Consider the following 17,447-nt stretch of genomic DNA (forward strand, 5'->3'; position numbering starts at 1 on the left):
TAATCAAAGTACGCTTTTCTTCTGAACAATGTCTTGAGCGACCCATTTTCCTCAGGCTTTCAAAGAGAAATGCATGTTCAACAAGTGCTGGCTTCATCCTTAAATAGAGGCCACCTGATTCACATGTTTTTCACAAAATTGATGACATCACTGATTGAATGCCACACTGCTATTTTTTTTAACACACCCCTTTCAACTAATTTCCCAATTGCACAGCTTTAAGAGCTGCATATCACGAATGCTGGGTTGTGTTGGTTTTCTGAGAATCTACTGCACCTACTGGTACCTTGTTTGCCATGTAGCAATAAAATATACTAAAAACCTGGATTAATCTGGTTAGTCACATTGGACTTCTATTACATTGAACACTACTGTATATTGTCAAGTCTGGTTTTTATTTACATTTTCCATAGTGTCCTCACTGGTTCATTTTCCATAGTGTCCTCACTGGTTCAGCTGTAATAGTCAAAGACATCAACTGAAATTGAGTCCAATTTTATTAGGAGTAGAAAATGCAACATGATGACACCAGCACTAAAAGCTGTTAGATGTAGATAATTTATTCAGCAGCATTACAAAATGGCTGATACACTGTACACCCTTCCCCTCTCCCAACCAAATCCCTGAACGCACTCAGGTGTTTGGCAATAGTGGCTGCAACATGTGGTTAAACATGCTGCAGCCATCTTAGTTGTTTTCAAGAAGGCCTCCAGTACTCCTCTGTACAGTCATCGCCTCAAACACATTCTTATATTACATAATGTCTTATTGGCCTGTCACAAATATGACAGTTTTGGCCACATATGTTGAAGTATGAATAAATACTAACAAAAGGAAATTAATTTGATGTGGGCCAATAATGTTTACTTAGTGAATAAGACTGACTGTTTTCATCTAGTTGGGTTTAATAAATGTATGTTTTTAAAAGGATGCTCAAGGCTCACCTGTTTGGTCTAGCTTTTAACTGATTAGTTTACTATTTATTTATTTTAGTTGTTCATCATATTGTTTGTATTTTATTGTCTTGTCTTTTTTTTTTATCCTGTCCTGTTGTCTTTTAGGGCACTTTCACACCTATCTCGTTTGGTTCGGACTTTAGGACTTTTCAGTTTGATCCGAACCAAAATTCCAGGTGTGAAAGGTGCTGCGGACCACGGTCCGCACCAAAGGACCAAAGTTTGGTCCGAGCAAAAGAGGTGGTCTCGGTCCGGACCAAACAAACCAAGGTCCAAACCTTTTGCAGGATGAAAACAACTTTTTTTATAGTTCGGACCTTCGTATCAATGACAGGAAGGTTTTTTTTCTTCTTCTGCTCTCGAAGTACGGTACAGGAAAGGACTTTGCCATAACTCGCAGGATTGTGAGCTGTTTTCTCCTCGTCTCCTGTCGACGGCGATACAGTTTTTCATCTTGGGAATACCAAGCACTCTCGCATATTGCTCATTAAGCTGGTGCTGCTGGTAGCAAAAGACCAGCAAAAGTATTACCACAGGTAAAAGGTGTCTCGCCTGGATTTGTTTTGTGTAAACGCGTTAAGGAAGTAACACTGACGTCAGATGCCGCCCGGCTTAACAACGCAGCGTAACCGAAACAAAATGAGCCGCGGAAGTACACAGGGAGATGACCTGTCCAGTAGAATTGTCTTGTAAAGTCCGTTATTCCTTTGGCAGTGTGAAACCAAAACCAAATGTATACAATGTAACAGAACACGGACCTTGTTTCGGACCTTGGTTCGGACTTTCAGGTGTGAAAACGCCCCTTAGTCTTTTAGTTTTTATCCTGTCCTGTTGTCTTTTAGTTTTTATCCTGTCCTGTTGTCTTTTAGTCTTTTAGTTTTTAACTCCAGTGTTCCCTCATGGGGGCCCCCCACACTGGGGTGTGTGTTGGGTCTACCCGTAGGGATGTTGTCTTGGAGATTCCCTTGGCCCGGGGGACTAGGCATGTGTGGAGTCTGCCCCGGTCTACCCGGGTCGTGGTGGTCTCTGTGACGGCGTCCTCTATGGCTGTGGGCTCTGCCACCTCTCAGTGTAGATGCTCTCACAGGTTGCTTTTTCCTCCTCTGGATCCTCGGTGCCTTGCCATGTCTCTACACTGTCAGTCAATATGTGCTGTTTGTGTGCGTACGTGTCTATGTGCATGTATGTGTATGTACGGATGTGTATGTGGGGATGGGAGGTGTGGGTTTATCATTTTTATTGTCTGTTTTTATTCTTATTTTTTGTAAAGCACTTTGTGTTACATTATATGTATGAAAAGCGCTATATAAATAAAGTTTGATTTATAGTTTTGTTCTTTCTCATTAAACTCTCCGTACCATCCTCCCAGGAATGGAAAAATTCCAGTGAACGACGAAGAGCAGACCAATGTGCCTCATATCTATGCCATTGGTGACATTCTGGAAGGAAAGTGGGAGCTGACACCTGTTGCCATCCAGGCTGGGAAGCTGCTGGCACGACGCCTCTACGGGGGCTCAACACTCAAGGTACATCATTGTTGGAGACACTTGAATTTACGCATACAATCCCAATGATCATTTCTATGAGAGTGTAGGTAAATTAATTTGACTTTTACTTGAAGTATGTAAAAATAGGGCTGCACGATTAAGGCCAAAATGATAATCACGATTATTCATCATGTTGGGGAAAACATCTGTATTTTTATTACACTACTTTTAAACAAACAATAGGAACAGTTTCTAGTGTGTGTACAGTGTGTCCGGTGCTTGTTGTAAACAGAGATCGGTAAGTGAACACCTCCTGCAGCAGCAGCACATACACACTGTACTGCTTCACAGCTAACTGTTAGCCTATTAGCAAGACTTTGCAGACTCTGGCTCTGCAGCTGGGAGAGACTGCTGCAGGAGGACTGTGCCGCTTCAACTCACTCTTAATGGCTCGTTAAGAGCGAGTTGAGGCGCCAGCCACTGCGGCTTGTTAAGAAGATTAAGAACAAGTTTCCAGTAACACCAGAAAAAGTCACTGGACTTGTCGCCAGTCGCTTTAAAAAAAATCGCTAAGGGGCTCTGAAAAGTCGCTAAATATACAGGGCTTGAAGACCTCCTCCGAAGAAATCCGGCGCGGGATTTTTTTTTTAAACCCACCAAAAACCCTTAGTTAGTTAGATCTGGATATGACCGGGGACGGCAGCATTGCGGTGGATAGCGTATAGCCTGCCGGAGAAGAAGAAGGCGGCTCATCGGCGAGCGTGCTTTAGACCCACGTCATTACTATTTCTCGAGAAAGTGACTGGAGACAAATCCAACAACTCCTTCTTACTCTCTTTTTAACGACCCGCTAACGAGCTGGAGGCCATTAGCCAGTTAGCTATGTATCAGTACAGTGTGTATGTGCTGCTGCTGCAGGAGGTGGTGTTCACTTAGCGATCTGTTTGTTTACAACAAGCACCGGACACTCTGTGCGCAGTTAGCGCGTACCGTTAATTCACGATCACTATGTTTATGATCAGCGGAGACACTGTGCATAATAATTAGCCATGCTGCTTTGTTTATGATAATTTGCTGTGCACAGTACGCGACGGCGAAAACCAAACGTCACCTCCAGAGTCTCTAAATCGCTCTGGGGGCTAACTTGTTGTGGAGACACGCAGAGTGAGCGGACATTAGAGAGGGTGTGGCCTGAGACTTTCCCGGTGGTAGTCAAAACACGGCTATACGGTCCGTGCGTGCGCTCTCCCACACATCATTCTTACTGGGGATTTTCACCGGGCGCGGAAGGGCTCCGCCGCGGGTTTGCTCCGTCCTCTGCCCGGCATCGGTTCCCACCGGGCACGTAACGGCAGCGTCGCGAGCCAGCCGTATACGCCCCATTTCAGAATTGCGGGTACATTTGAAGTTTAGAAAAAATAAGAATTTTATTTTATTTTTTATCATAAAACCTTTTTAATTCCCAAAGAGAATACTTTACATGTTTAAGCTTGGCAAATGCTGGAAGTGTTAAATTTAATGTTTAAAATATCTGAAAATCATCGTAGTAACAATAAAATCAGTCAACTCTGTTGCAGACAAATTGGGGTAAATATGTATAGTACTTAGATGTAATACATTTTAAAACCATGTCTTTCCTAAGATAACTTTTGTCTTTACATCAGCTAATTCAACTTTAAATTTTCTAAGATAAAGATTCTTTTTTCAGGATTAAAAACATTGACACGTTTAATTGGAAAGTTGCTAAGACAGTTTGGATTTTCTCTAAATATTGCTCCAAAAATGAATGAAACGCTTTGATAATTCATGTGTAGTGAGAATGTTAGTTATGACACAGCTTCTGGAGAGTTTGTCAACAATAAAACATATTTAATTAGAATTTTTTTAAACAAAACTGTGTGAAACAGAGTTGACGGCTATGTGAACAGAGATGACATGAATAACAGAGTTGACTATCTATGCGTAAAAGGCCAAAAACAGTAACTCTGTTATCATTAAAATGTTGCCACATGTAACAGAGTTGATGATAACAGAGTTGACATTTTCCACCATTTTGTGCTTTAACTCCAAATGCTACCACATGTCATGAATAAAACCATCATTTTATGAATTTTCATCATATAATTAAGATAAAGATAAGATAAAGTTTAACATTCCATAGTTAATATTATAATTCAAATCTTTTCTGCAAGAGGAAGATTTGGGTGCAGGTCACCTGTTTTTTATTTGAATGCTGTAGGGTTTTTATGTGGTTTTATAACAGAGATAACAGAGGTGACCAGATCATAGGGACAGATAAAAAATATATATTTTTAATGTTGAAATCCCATGTATTACAGAAAATAAATACTCTGTGCAACTGTAAGTATAAGTATTTCTAGAATTAGCACAAAAAAACTGCTAATTTTAATGAATTATTTTATGTTAATTCAATATGAACATGTGAATCACAAGCTGAAGACAGCCAATAATTGGTGGGTGAGAATCATTTAATGAATATATTACATATAAATTGTTCCTAAAATACATACCAAACATTATTATTGGTGAACATTCAATATAATTAGCAATATTAATTAAAACAGATCCAGTAAATACTTTTTTAGGGGAAAATATCAAAGGTTTTCCTGGGAGACGCGAAATGTACCCGCAATTCTGATTCGTGGAAGATCTGTTGATCTGAACATCTATCCTTGTGTTATGTCATAAATGATTGCATAAAAAATTCAGGCACAGGATTTTTTTCTGCTTCAAGCCCTGAATATAGCAGCTAAGTTTGCCTGCTTTGCCGGCTTTTACAAATGGAGCGTGTTGTTGTGGCGTCGAGTACTACGTCACATCCTGCTTAGCGCTCGCTCGTTATTTATTTAGGCAGCTACGTGAAATCTTAACTATTCGTTCGCCCCCTGGTGGTTGGTGGATTACTGGTGTAGAAAGTGATTGATTAGATATGTAGGAGAACCGCATTTTAAAATGAAAATATCGCCGACGATCAGGTTAATTTAGTCGTGGTGGCCAAAATCGGGATCACGATTAAAATTCGATTAATTGTGCAGCCCTATGTAAAAACTCCAACTTGTCACTCAAATTATCAAAATATTTTTTAACCTAAGTGTGCCACAGAAAAAAGGGGAAAATTTAGCAATTTTGTGCCTTTTTTTATTTTCACTTGTGGTAGTCTAAATTTACTGGAAAACCTAATATCTTATATTTACAATAGCTTATTAAAATATGGCTTCCTTATTTGACAGTAAATATGCCAGCAAGAGGCTTTATTTCCTCTAACATACCGTTTGTGTTTGTCCAGTGTGACTACGTGAACGTTCCCACCACTGTCTTCACCCCACTGGAGTACGGCTCCTGTGGTCTGTCAGAGGAGAGAGCCATTGAGCTCTATGGGCAGGACAACCTGGAGGTAACGCGCACACACTCACCACAATGTTTTATGTATCTAATTCACCGAAGTGTGAACTTTGTGACAGGCTGCCTAAATATGATTAATTGAAACTGAATGTTAAACTGATGTTACTCACTACCCACTAGAATGAGGCTTTGGGGTTCACACTGTAATAGGCATCACTGTTTTTCTGCTCTCTATGTTCAGGTGTTCCACAGTCTTTTCTGGCCTCTGGAGTTTACTGTGCCTGGCAGAGACAACAACAGATGCTACGGAAAGCTCATCTGCAATAAATTGGACAATGTAGGATTATTACTACTTTTACACACATTTAAATCTGAGCCTGGAGCAACCAGGAACTTGTATCCCCTTGTTGTGTCACCTGAATGATGGTTTTGTTGCCACTGTAACATTATAGGATCGAGTCATCGGTTTCCACTATCTAGGCCCAAATGCTGGAGAGGTGACGCAGGGCTACGGTGCAGCCATGAAATGTGGTGCCACCAAAGAGCAGCTGGACGGCACTATCGGCATCCACCCAACCTGTGCTGAGGTGAGAAGGCAACTCTGTCATTCTATATCCGAAATTGAATTCATCTATATGTATTTGATTGTTGCCGTCCATCTATCAGAAGGCTGCAGTCTGGTTTGGTTCACTGTGTTCACTTTTGGCAAATCCTGGCCTATCGTCTCTGACTGTGGCTTAGAAACTAAACTAGTTTAAATGAATGTGTTGCACAACGTTGGTTGCTTGATCATTGTTAAGCAGGATTAATTTGCTTAGAATCCAAGGCAAATTGTAACTTAACTTGAAAACTTAAAAACGTGAAGTTGGGCGTTCCTGGTGGCACACCTGGTTGAGCGTGTACCACAGGGGCATTGTCTTCGTAAGCTGGCGGCCCGGGTTCGAATCTGACTCGGAGCCCTTTCCCGCATGTCTTCCCCTCTGTCTCCCCCCAAAAATATCTTTTAAAAAAACAACAAAAAAACGTAAAGTTGGGTTGAAGCGAACCCAGATTGTGTTTGGTGCGAACTGGACCCGGCTTCGATCCGACTCGTCTACAATCTAAATTGCTCGTCAATAAGGATGATGAAAAATGACTCATTTTGGTCCATGTAGTGGCAATTTTGTCCGAAAAAATAACAAAATTAACCTTAAAACAAACTTAATCAAAATGCAACTGATGCACCATGAGCGTGTGGTGTACGCAGGCAAAGAAGGTGATGTCCATGCATGATTATTAGTTCCAAAGGTTTATTTTATCCATTGCGAGCAAGCAAACAAAAAGAACAAAGAAACTGCCTGTCTTCGCGCTGGTAAAAAAACTTTAGGCCTACCCAGGTGCATGACGGCCCTCTGCCTACCCACCTACCTATATAACATCAGGCGCCCATGGTGCCAACCCAAATTCCATAAAACACAAAAAATATGTAAACTAAATATGCTAAACAGTAATGATGATGAAACTAAACAATTAACTAGCAAAACAAAAATATTATCAAAATAAACAAACGTCTAGAATAAAAAACAATACTCATTGTTAATAATAAACTAAACAGACAACTAAATACTAACAAGAACTAAATAGCTCCAACAGTCCATTTGGACTTTTCTCCATCTGACAAATGAAGTGTTGGAGTCCGAAGGCCATCTGTGTGGCAGTGTAAAATCTTTGATTAAATAAAAATAAGTGTAAGACGTAATTGCACTTTCTAAAAACTCTGTCCCTTCGTATTACTCAAACCATAACACTGAGAAACCCCCTAATTATGAGCCCTGCTGTTCTCTGAATAATAACCACATTTCTCATGTCCCATATACAGTGGAGAGAACAAGTATTTGATACACTGCTGATTTTTCAGATTTTCCCACTAGCAAAGCATGTAGAAGTCTGTAATTTCTATCATAGGTACTCTTCAACTGCGAGTGATGGAATCTAAAACAAAAATCCAGAAAATCGCAGTAGATGATTTTTAAATAATGAATTTGCATTTTATTGCATGACATAAGTATTTGATCATCTATCAACCAGTAAGAATTTTGGCTCTCACAGACCTGTTAGTTCTTCTTTAAGAAGCCCTCCTATTCTCCACTCATTACCTGCATTAACTACACCTGTTTGAACTCGTTACCTGTATAAAAGACACCTGTCCACACACTCAATCAACCAGACTCCAGCCTCTCCAAAATGCCCAAGACCAGAGAGCTGTGTAAGGAGATCAGGGATAAAATTGTAGACCTGCACAAGGCTGGGATGGGCTACAGGACAATAGGCAAGCAGCTTGGTGAGAAGGCAACAACTGTTGGTGCAATTATTAGAAAATGGAAGAAATTCAAGACAACGGTCAATCTCCCTCGGTCTGGGGCGCCATGCAAGATCTCACCTCGTGGGGCATCAATGATCATGAGGAAGGTGAGGAATGAGCCCAGAACTACACGGCAGGACCTGGTCAATGACCTGAATAGAGCTGGGACCACAGTGTCAAAGAAAACCATCAGTAACAAACTACGCCGTCAAATATTAAAATCCTGCAGTGCATGCAAGGTGCCCTTGCTCAAGCCAACGCATGTTAAGGCCCGTCTGAAGTTTGCAAATGACCATCTGGATGAGCCAGAGGAGGAATGGGAGAAGGTCATGTGGTCTGATGAGACAAAAATAGAACTTTTTGGTTTAAACTCCACTTGTCGTGTTTGGAGGAAGAAGAATGATGACTACAACCCCAAGAACACCATCCCAACCGTGAAGCATGGCGGCGGAAACATCATTCTTTGGGGATGCTTTTCTGCAAAGGGGACAGGACGACTGCACCGTATTGAGGGAAGGATGGATGGGGCCATGTATCGTGAGATCTTGGCCAACAACCTCCTTCCCTCAGTAAGAGCATTGAAGATGGGTCGTGGCTGGGTCTTCCAGCATGACAACGACCCAAAACACACAGCCAGGGCAACTAAGGAGTGGCTCCATAGGAAACATCTCAGGGTCCTGGAGTGGCCTAGCCAGTCTCCAGACCTGAATCCAATAGAAAATCTTTGGAGGGAGCTTGAAGTCCGTGTGGCCCAGCGACAGCCCCGAAACCTGAAGGCTCTGGAGGAGATCTGTATGGAGGAGTGGGCCAAAATCCCTGCTGCAGTGTGTGCAAACCTGGTCAAGAACTACAGGAAACGTCTGATCTCTGTAATTGCAAACAAAGGTTTCTGTACCAAATATTAAGTTCTGCTTTTCTGATGTATCAAATACTTATTTCATGCAATAAAATGGAAATTAATTATTTAAAAATCATACAATGTGATTTTCTGGATTTTTGTTTTAGATTCCATCACTCACAGTTGAAGAGTACCTATGATAGAAATTACAGACTGCTACATGCTTTGCAAGTGGGAAACCCTGAAAAATTTGCAATGTATCAAATACTTGTTCTCCCCACTGTAAATGTCATGTACCAAATATGATCCATATCAGGATAAGGATCAAACCTGGAATACCAGTGTGGGTCGAACACACTCACCGAATGCTGCCATGGAAACATGGCTCGTTGTTCAGAGTTGGCCAGGGGCTAGAGTTGCTGACTTTTTAGGCTGGGAAGGTCTTTATTATTTGAAACGGCTAGAGCCCAGTACCTAGCAAACATTTCACAGTATAATCTAAATTGCAAAAGTTTTTATTCCAACATGTTGTAATAGTGTTCTGTTGACTGATCAGTTAAGCTAAGCAGGAAATTACAAAATGGTGTTGAGCAAAATGCCTTTGGCATAACAAACCTAATGAACCAAACAGAATTGTGTGTGTGTCCTATCTGTGGTGGATGTCTGTTAATGACTTTGTTGTGCCACACATTTGATCAGAATGTTTAAAACGGGCCAGCCACAGGCAGCAGTTTCTAGAATTATGTTTGTTTTTAGAGTCCTGACTTTGTTTTTTTATTTGGTAGAAGCACTTTTTCTTAATCTTACTTTGGTTATGTAGATTGTAAGCTAAATAAGTATTTTTTGTTACTTCCATACACGTGATGCATTCATTAACATAATTAAAGACCTGGACATTACACATTCATTATGTTAATGTAGAATGGTGATAATTGCAGCACGTTAGACTGCTTAATGAAAATCTTGTTTGATGTTTTTGTTTTTTTATATTACATTTTCACACAATAAGACTGCATAAAATCCAAATAATGAAGAATAGAAAACGTGTTGAGAGGTCAAGAAGCCACAGGATTATGCAACAGAATTTCACTTACCCTATATCCTCAAATAGTAGCTGGGGCTTCTATTAATAAAAAATCAGTTTGGGACCCGGCAAATAATAGGGGCAGGCTATTATTTGAAGGAGGCTTTTATTAAAAAATATAAAATCCGAGCAGCTCTGACCGGCACTTATTACAGTGTTTTACACAGCGCATTGTAGCCAGTTACCTGGATGTCGGCCATATTGGAAGTACTCTGATGTAAACAAACAATGAACAGCACGCTGAATGTTCATTTTAAGCAGGATTTGAAATGTCTAAACTACTAAAAAGCCCAGAAGAACGTGCGTAAACAGCTCGACTTTACAGAGAATGACAAGGACAGCGAGAGAAACAACCATATAACAGGACCCTATAGTACTAACTCGTGTGGCCAAACTTCAAAATACAGGTGTTGTGTGGAAATCTCTTACCCGTCAAATGATGTTTCCTGAATGGTGTTCTCCGTAGCATCACCTCCGCGGTTGGGGTTAGGATTTATGTTTGAGGTTAGGCCTTGTAGAGAGAACTGTTTGGGGTTAAGGTAAACTTGGGGTCATGTTAAGCAACTTAAAGGACGACTGGTTGGGGTCAGGTTGGTGCAGGTTAAGGTGAGGGGTACACATATCAACGGGGGAGAAAGACTTTGACATAACACCGGTAAGACACCCAACTTATAAAAGAGGCCTGTCATTAATAAAAATTGAGAAGAAGTTTGAAGAAAAATAGCAATAGCAATACTTTTTCTGAAAAAGGAAACAAACAACTATAGTTTCAGTGCTTGAGACTATGAGGTCGCCCCACCAATTGTACACTGGACGTACAAGAAAGACTTGCAACAAAAGGTTGATCTAAGAAGTTTGGGGATTTGGTTGGGTTTTTAGATTGGACGCCATGAGACACTGCTTCACAGGGAAACCTCAGCTGAAGGCAAGTGCTATTGTTAGGAAGTCAGCTAGAAGATCTTCACATTTACTGCTTGGAGAAAAAGGCTTTGCTCTTCTTCAAACAAAAAAAACAAAGGGCCCTGATGTGTTTTTTTTCCATGTCCTTTTAGGTCTTCACCACTCTGGATGTGACAAAGAGCTCCGGCGGAGACATCACTGCAGCCGGCTGCTGAGGTTAAACCCTGCTTGTTTAGCAGGCTGCTCTCACATTAGACTCTACCAACTCCTCTCATCTCAGTTGAACCTTTAAGCTCAGCCTCACCTCCAGCTGCTCACTTTACAGAGCAGCTGTTTCTCAGGACAAACCTAACACCGTGGCCAGTGTCTGAATGAGAGAAAACACTCATTTGGTCTGGCTGGGAGCTTCGAGGTGACTGAAAGAAGCCAGAACTGAGGTTGAATCCCTAGCTCTGGCTGAGGTAGTTTGACATGAGAGCAGCCTGCTGAACAGCGGGGTTACTCTGCTGATATTTTTCCTGGGTTCCATCAGTGTGTCCTTCTCAGAGGAGTACCAACACACACATTACTGCTGAGTATATATGTGCGTTTGGGCTAATTGTGACATTCTCGCTCGTAACCTCAAATACGAAGGTGGGCGAGGATCGATGTACCTCTGCAGCAGCACCTGATTGAGGCCCAAACCCTTCGTCCAACCCCAATACTTATACAGACTGAAATTGACTTTTGTAAAAAAGGATTCAAATTGTCACACAAATAGGGTTTGAATGGATGCACGGCTCTGAACTCCAGCTTTTTATGGAAACGTATTATTTAATCTGGTTTGTGTGTGTGTAGATTAAATATTGTCACATTTCTTCAGTTGAGCCTTCATCATTCCAAACGTATTCCTCTTTAGGATGAAATTGAGGTGCATGTAGCTGTCAATATTTGTCTTTGCTATGTAGAGGCACCAGGGTTTTTCTGCCTTAAAGTGAACTCCATTTATCTCTTCCAAAGTATTTATCTAAACAAGTCTGCAGAGAGATCAAGGGCCGGCAAATCAACACCTTTCAAACCTCCATGTGCTGCATCAAAACACTTAAAATATCAAATTGAATGGAAAATGCAACCTGAATTGTACTGAATTTTGTTTTAAACTAAAAAGAAAATTTCACAAGTTTGTGCTAAATTAATTTAAAGCCTGTTTGTTGCATCTTGCTGTTTGCCTCTGCTTTATATGTATGTAAAATTTATATTCAATGTTCTAGACGACAGTATTCTAATTGCTGTCGGTGAGAGACTGGTCATCAGTATAAATGATTTGTTTGTTGGTGTCAAAGCACTGTAGACTACTTCTCTATCAAGATTTAATAAAGAATACATTTAACTTCACTTTTGTGAGACTTTTTCACTTGTTTCACTTTTGCAGTTTCATGTTTGTTTAAAAGGAAGACCTAAACTAGAAAAAGGATGACCAGTGATCTGATCAGTGACCTGATTTCCTGGTGCTACAGTACATCCGAAGCATCCATTTTAGTTGTTAATTTTTTAAAGCAAGTTATAGTCCGGTCATTTGTTTTGTAAAATTTAACCTAAAAATCGAAAACCTGATGTGACGTATTTGTCACAATAACAAAAATAGTTATTATAATAGCAACTCAATTATTTTCACTGTTTAAATTATTTTAAATTAATATATGCTCTGCTGTTCAATATAAAGTACATGTGACCAAATATAAACCAAAAATAATCCTATCCTGTCACAATTTTGATATATGTTGTGGAGATGCAAAGAAAAGGGCAAATTTGTGTTTCTGTAAGCAGAAAAGGTATGCAGTTTATTTATTTTAAAATAAGAAATATAAACGAATTCCATAAACGCCCAATGTAACATATATGTCACATCGCAGATCTTTGACATTGTTTTAAAAAAAAAATGTATATATAAATGTGTTCTATGTGGTCAACTTGGTCTGTGGTATATATCCTCCATAATTTTCCTTCAAGGATAAATAGATCTGGGTTCTTATGGGTTAAAATGTAGATTGCCTTAGAATGATGACATAACAGTGAGTTTTACATTTTTTTTTTAACTATTTGACCATTTACTGGTTCATTTAATATTTTAGATTTCTTTTAATAATTTTCAATATTAAACAAGGCCCTTTTATCACTCATTGGTCAACTAACAAACAGATGAGGAGGCTGCATGTTTTGAGTGCTGCTGATACAAAGATACAGTCTATTCATGTCATCTACATCTGACAGCTGTGGGAGAATAATAGCATAATTTCCTCTGGGTGTGAGACTATTCAGCCTCAAGTGGCGGTCTTGATCAATAGTGTCTGGGCTGGTGTGAAGCCTTTGTTGGGTTCACAGACTCACATCTGAAAACACTGTCACCTGCACAGCTGTCATGACAACCCAGGTTTTTATTAGTTTTATTTGGATGATATCCATTTGATGGGGGACAATCTGTCAGTAATACAATCTGATTGTTTTATGTGCGACTGGAATAGCAAACACCAGTGAATCAGAGGCCTGTTCAATTGTTTGTCATGCTGTGCTGATAGGTTCAAAGCTGACAGGCACCTGGGATTCGGCTACCTCCCTGCCCATTCATTTTAGGTACTGTTTATTTACAATAATGTTTAATATAATAGCAATCCAATGTGAGTAACCGGATTAATCCAGGTTTTTAGTATATTTTTTATTCCATCCATCCATTCTCGTCCGCTTATCCGGGGCCGGGTCGCGGGGGCACTTTTTTATTGCTACATGGCAAACAAGGTACCAGTAGGTGCAGTAGATTCTCAGAAAACCAACAAGACCCAGAAATCATGATTTGCACACTCTTAAGGCTGTGCAATTGGGCAATCAGTTGAAAGGGGTGTGTTCAAAAAAAGTACCTACCTCCTGGTACCTTGTTTGCCATGTAGCAATAAAAAATATACTAAAAACCAGGATTAATCTGGCTAGTCACATTGGACTGCTATTATATTGAACACTACTGTACATCCTCATACAACCAAAGGAATAAGGAGGGGTTAAGTATTGGAGTACCAGTGTCTCCATTTGCCAACTGATACGGATGATGCTGGTCTTTTCAAAAACCACATCATTGAAAGACGATAGATGTAGTCGATTTTATGTCTCTGTGGTCATTTTGTGTCTCTTTCCGGTTGTGTGTCTCATAGTTTTGTCTTTTTTTGTGTGTTATGTGTGTGTAATGCCATTAAAAGTCTAGTAGTTTGTGGTAATTCTGTATTTGTTGTTTGTGTCTTTGATTTTATGTCTCTTTGTGGTCGTTGTCTCATAAGTCACTTTGTGTCCTGTTGTAGTCATGTTGTGTGTTGTTTCTATCTTCAATAATGTTAATAAAAGATTGTAATTTTTGTTTCTGCTTGTGATAATTGTATGATTTTTTGTAGATTTGTGTAGATTTTCAGTTTGAGAGCATAATTTGTCTTTCTCGTGCTCAGATTTGTTCTCCTCATGCTCAAATTTTGCGCTGGCACTCTGCATTCAAAACACTCGTACTTATCAACATACATAGCGGGCCTTTGTCGGCATTAGGGACAGCAACTCATTATGAATGAAGTGACGTCAGCGGGGATTCCCTTCAGCTCGCGCATCATTATGTGTGCCGACCTGCCGCTGGTACGATCATACGTTGCCAATTATTGTACTTTCGTTGTACATGTTACAATGAAGGCCCGCTATATATGTTGATAAGTACGAGTGTCAATGATTACGGTACTGTTATTGAAACTACTGTATATGATAGATGTGTTTTGAGTTGTAGCAACATTTAGCAATGAACTTACTTGAGGTCTTTGGCCATCCATCTCGTCTCCCATTCATTCGCTGCCGCGCTCCGAATCCTGCTCAAAGTCTTCTTCTTGTGAAAGCATTACCAACATTAGCCTAATTACGCGCTCCCTGGCTATGACCGCGTAAATCGGACGGTGATACACTGCATTACACGCACCAATGTTATCCTCAAATCATTATCATCATCATAGCGTATTTTTCATTATACCTTTTTAATCACGTAGCCAAGTCTATTTACCCATCATCTCTTGTTAAACGTTTCAATAAGAGAAGCAGCTGGTTACACGGATTGTATTACTGTTACATTAATTTATCAATTAAAAATTTCAATCATAATAAGACATGTAGCAAGAGTGCAGCGGACGGGATGCGAACCGGCTTCCCATGGTTTAAAATGCAACAGATAGTAGCGTCCTTTACCACTGGACTATCGTGACACCACTGTACAGGTGAAAAATAAAAAACAATAAATATATATATAAATAATAATAAAAAATATATATATATATAATTTAAACTACGATAACTCTTTTTAGGACTACTTAAGATTAATTCTACATAAATATGCTGCGTCTTAAATAGGTGACGATTCAAATAGCTGGCTAATATGGTAAATTGGTGTATTTTAAGAGAGAAGCAGTTTTACAAACAGACCATATACCCGCCCCGACGGAGCGCTCAAAAAGGCGAGGGAACGCACCTAAGACGGGGTCACAATCTAGCTGTCTCCCTATTGGCTGGTGAAACACACTATTTTAAGCGCAGGGCGGGGCCACGTTCAGTCTGAGCAGACACCTCAACCTGAGAGGACGTGCGTGTTCTGGGTGGGAGCACAAAAGTTTTGAGAGTGCAGAGTTGAGATCTGAGCGCGTAGACTTTAGATTTGAGCGCGCACAGGACATATTTGAGTGCGAGCGAAATGTTTGTGTCCAAGAAGAAGAAATGTGAGCACAAGCATGTGATTTTTAAGTGCACGCACACATTTTGAAAGAAAGCAGCAGAAATCTGAGTGCGAGCGCAAAATGTGAGCATGAGGAGAACAAATCTGAGCACGAGAAAGACAAATTATGCTCTCAAACTGAAAATCTTGTGTCATTGACTGATCAATGTCAATAAAAGATTTAAAAGAATTGTGTGTCTCTAGTTAGTTTTTTTGTATCTCTCCGTGGTGTATTGTGTTACCTTTTAGTCATTTTTCAACTCACTCTGGTGGACAAACCCAAACACATTTTTAAAAAATGAATCTAACGATCAAATTCTTCAGTACTTTTGTACTTTGTTTCTAAGAGTATCTTGCAACAACAAACCAACTTTTGCGAAAACAAAATAATTTTTACTCAACAGCCCTCCAATAAGGAAGTGAAGCGAATGCTGGGACGAGAGCAGGAACAAACCACAGTGGACACAGTCTGGCCTCTTCCTCAGTCGTGTAACTCTCTGCTTTCCTGTATTATGGCCGATTTCATATGTATGTATGTTTTAAATTCACACAAATAAAAACACCAAGCAGTTTTCTAGAGTACTACTCTAGACCAGCTATTCTCAACCTTGGGGTCCCGACCCCAATTGTGGTCGCGAGATGATTTCTGGGGATCGCCAAATCATTTTGGAAATCAGCTCTGTCTCCACTGTGTTAAAGTGTTCATGTTCATTCATGTTCATTCATGTGTTTTAGTCTTTTTGGTCATTTTTGGGGTCTTTTTTTTGGGGTCATTTTGTGTTTGTTTTTTTACTCATTTTGTGTCTTTTTTGGTCATTTCGTGTCTTCTTTTGGTAATTTTGTGTCCATTTTGGTAATGTTGTGCCTTTTCTGGTCATTTTGTGTCTTTTTTTCTCATTTTGTGTCTTTTTTTGTCATTTTGTGGGTTTTTTTGTCATTTTGTGTCTTTTTTTGCCATTTTGTGTCTTTTCCGATCAATTTGTGACCCTTTTTGATCATTTTGTGTCATTTTGTGGTCAATTGGATTCTTTTTGGGGTAATTTTGTGTCTTTTCTGACAAATCCCAAAGTATCAAGATATTACTTTCCAAGGAGTCTCTGGCTTGAAGCTGACTGTTACACACTCAGGAGGTCAGAATGGACCTTTAAACGTATAGCAAAGGACTTAGATTAAAAGTAACAATAAAATATAAAAAATATATATCAATGCACAGACAGAGACATGTTTAAGTTGTTGTCTGCTTCAAAATTCGTCATATCAACTGAGTTTGTATGATCTGAACTGTGAGATTCTGTTCAGTGAGGGGGGGTCACGGACAACATGCATGTTAAATTTGGGGTCGCGACTCAAAAAGGTTGAGAACTACTGATCTAGACAGTGTTCTTTGTGAACATTATAGTTAGGGATGGTGTTCAGGTGCCCTGGAAAAGCTGGGCATTGCCAGAAGGAAACTCAAGCCTTTGCTGACACATTGGAGTGTTATCACTGAGAAGTCAAAAGTCATCTCTGTCTCACTATGACTTGCTAGTTTCACAACACGCTCCAGGTTTCACCAGGAGCTCTATCTAGGTAATGACGATATCGTTACCCAGATAGAGCTCCAGGTGAAACCCATTCTTATGTAATCAAATCTTACATATATTACAGTATGGATATATAATGACTGAAAAAGTCCTTTGTGTTGTGCTTTCTGCAAATAATTAACCAACATAAATTATGTTC

The 17,447-nt window shown here is 39.8% G+C and overlaps 1 protein-coding gene across 2 annotated transcripts in view; it reads left to right on the top strand.

Annotated features, from left to right (window-relative positions):
- Positions 1-12,343, top strand: part of txnrd3 (thioredoxin reductase 3) — a 30,230-nt gene extending 17,887 nt beyond the window's left edge. For both annotated transcript variants that reach the window (XM_059329017.1, XM_059329018.1), the window contains exons 12-16: positions 2,326-2,482; positions 5,751-5,858; positions 6,048-6,143; positions 6,259-6,393; positions 11,122-12,343. In XM_059329017.1, coding sequence (XP_059185000.1) covers positions 2,326-2,482; positions 5,751-5,858; positions 6,048-6,143; positions 6,259-6,393; positions 11,122-11,184 — 559 coding nt within the window. In that variant the 3' untranslated portion in view covers positions 11,185-12,343. The remainder of the gene's footprint in view (positions 1-2,325; positions 2,483-5,750; positions 5,859-6,047; positions 6,144-6,258; positions 6,394-11,121) is intronic.
- The last annotated feature ends 5,104 nt before the right edge of the window (positions 12,344-17,447 follow it).

Source organism: Centropristis striata, chromosome 3 (assembly GCF_030273125.1).
Source record: "Centropristis striata isolate RG_2023a ecotype Rhode Island chromosome 3, C.striata_1.0, whole genome shotgun sequence".
Lineage (NCBI taxonomy): Eukaryota > Metazoa > Chordata > Actinopteri > Perciformes > Serranidae > Centropristis > Centropristis striata.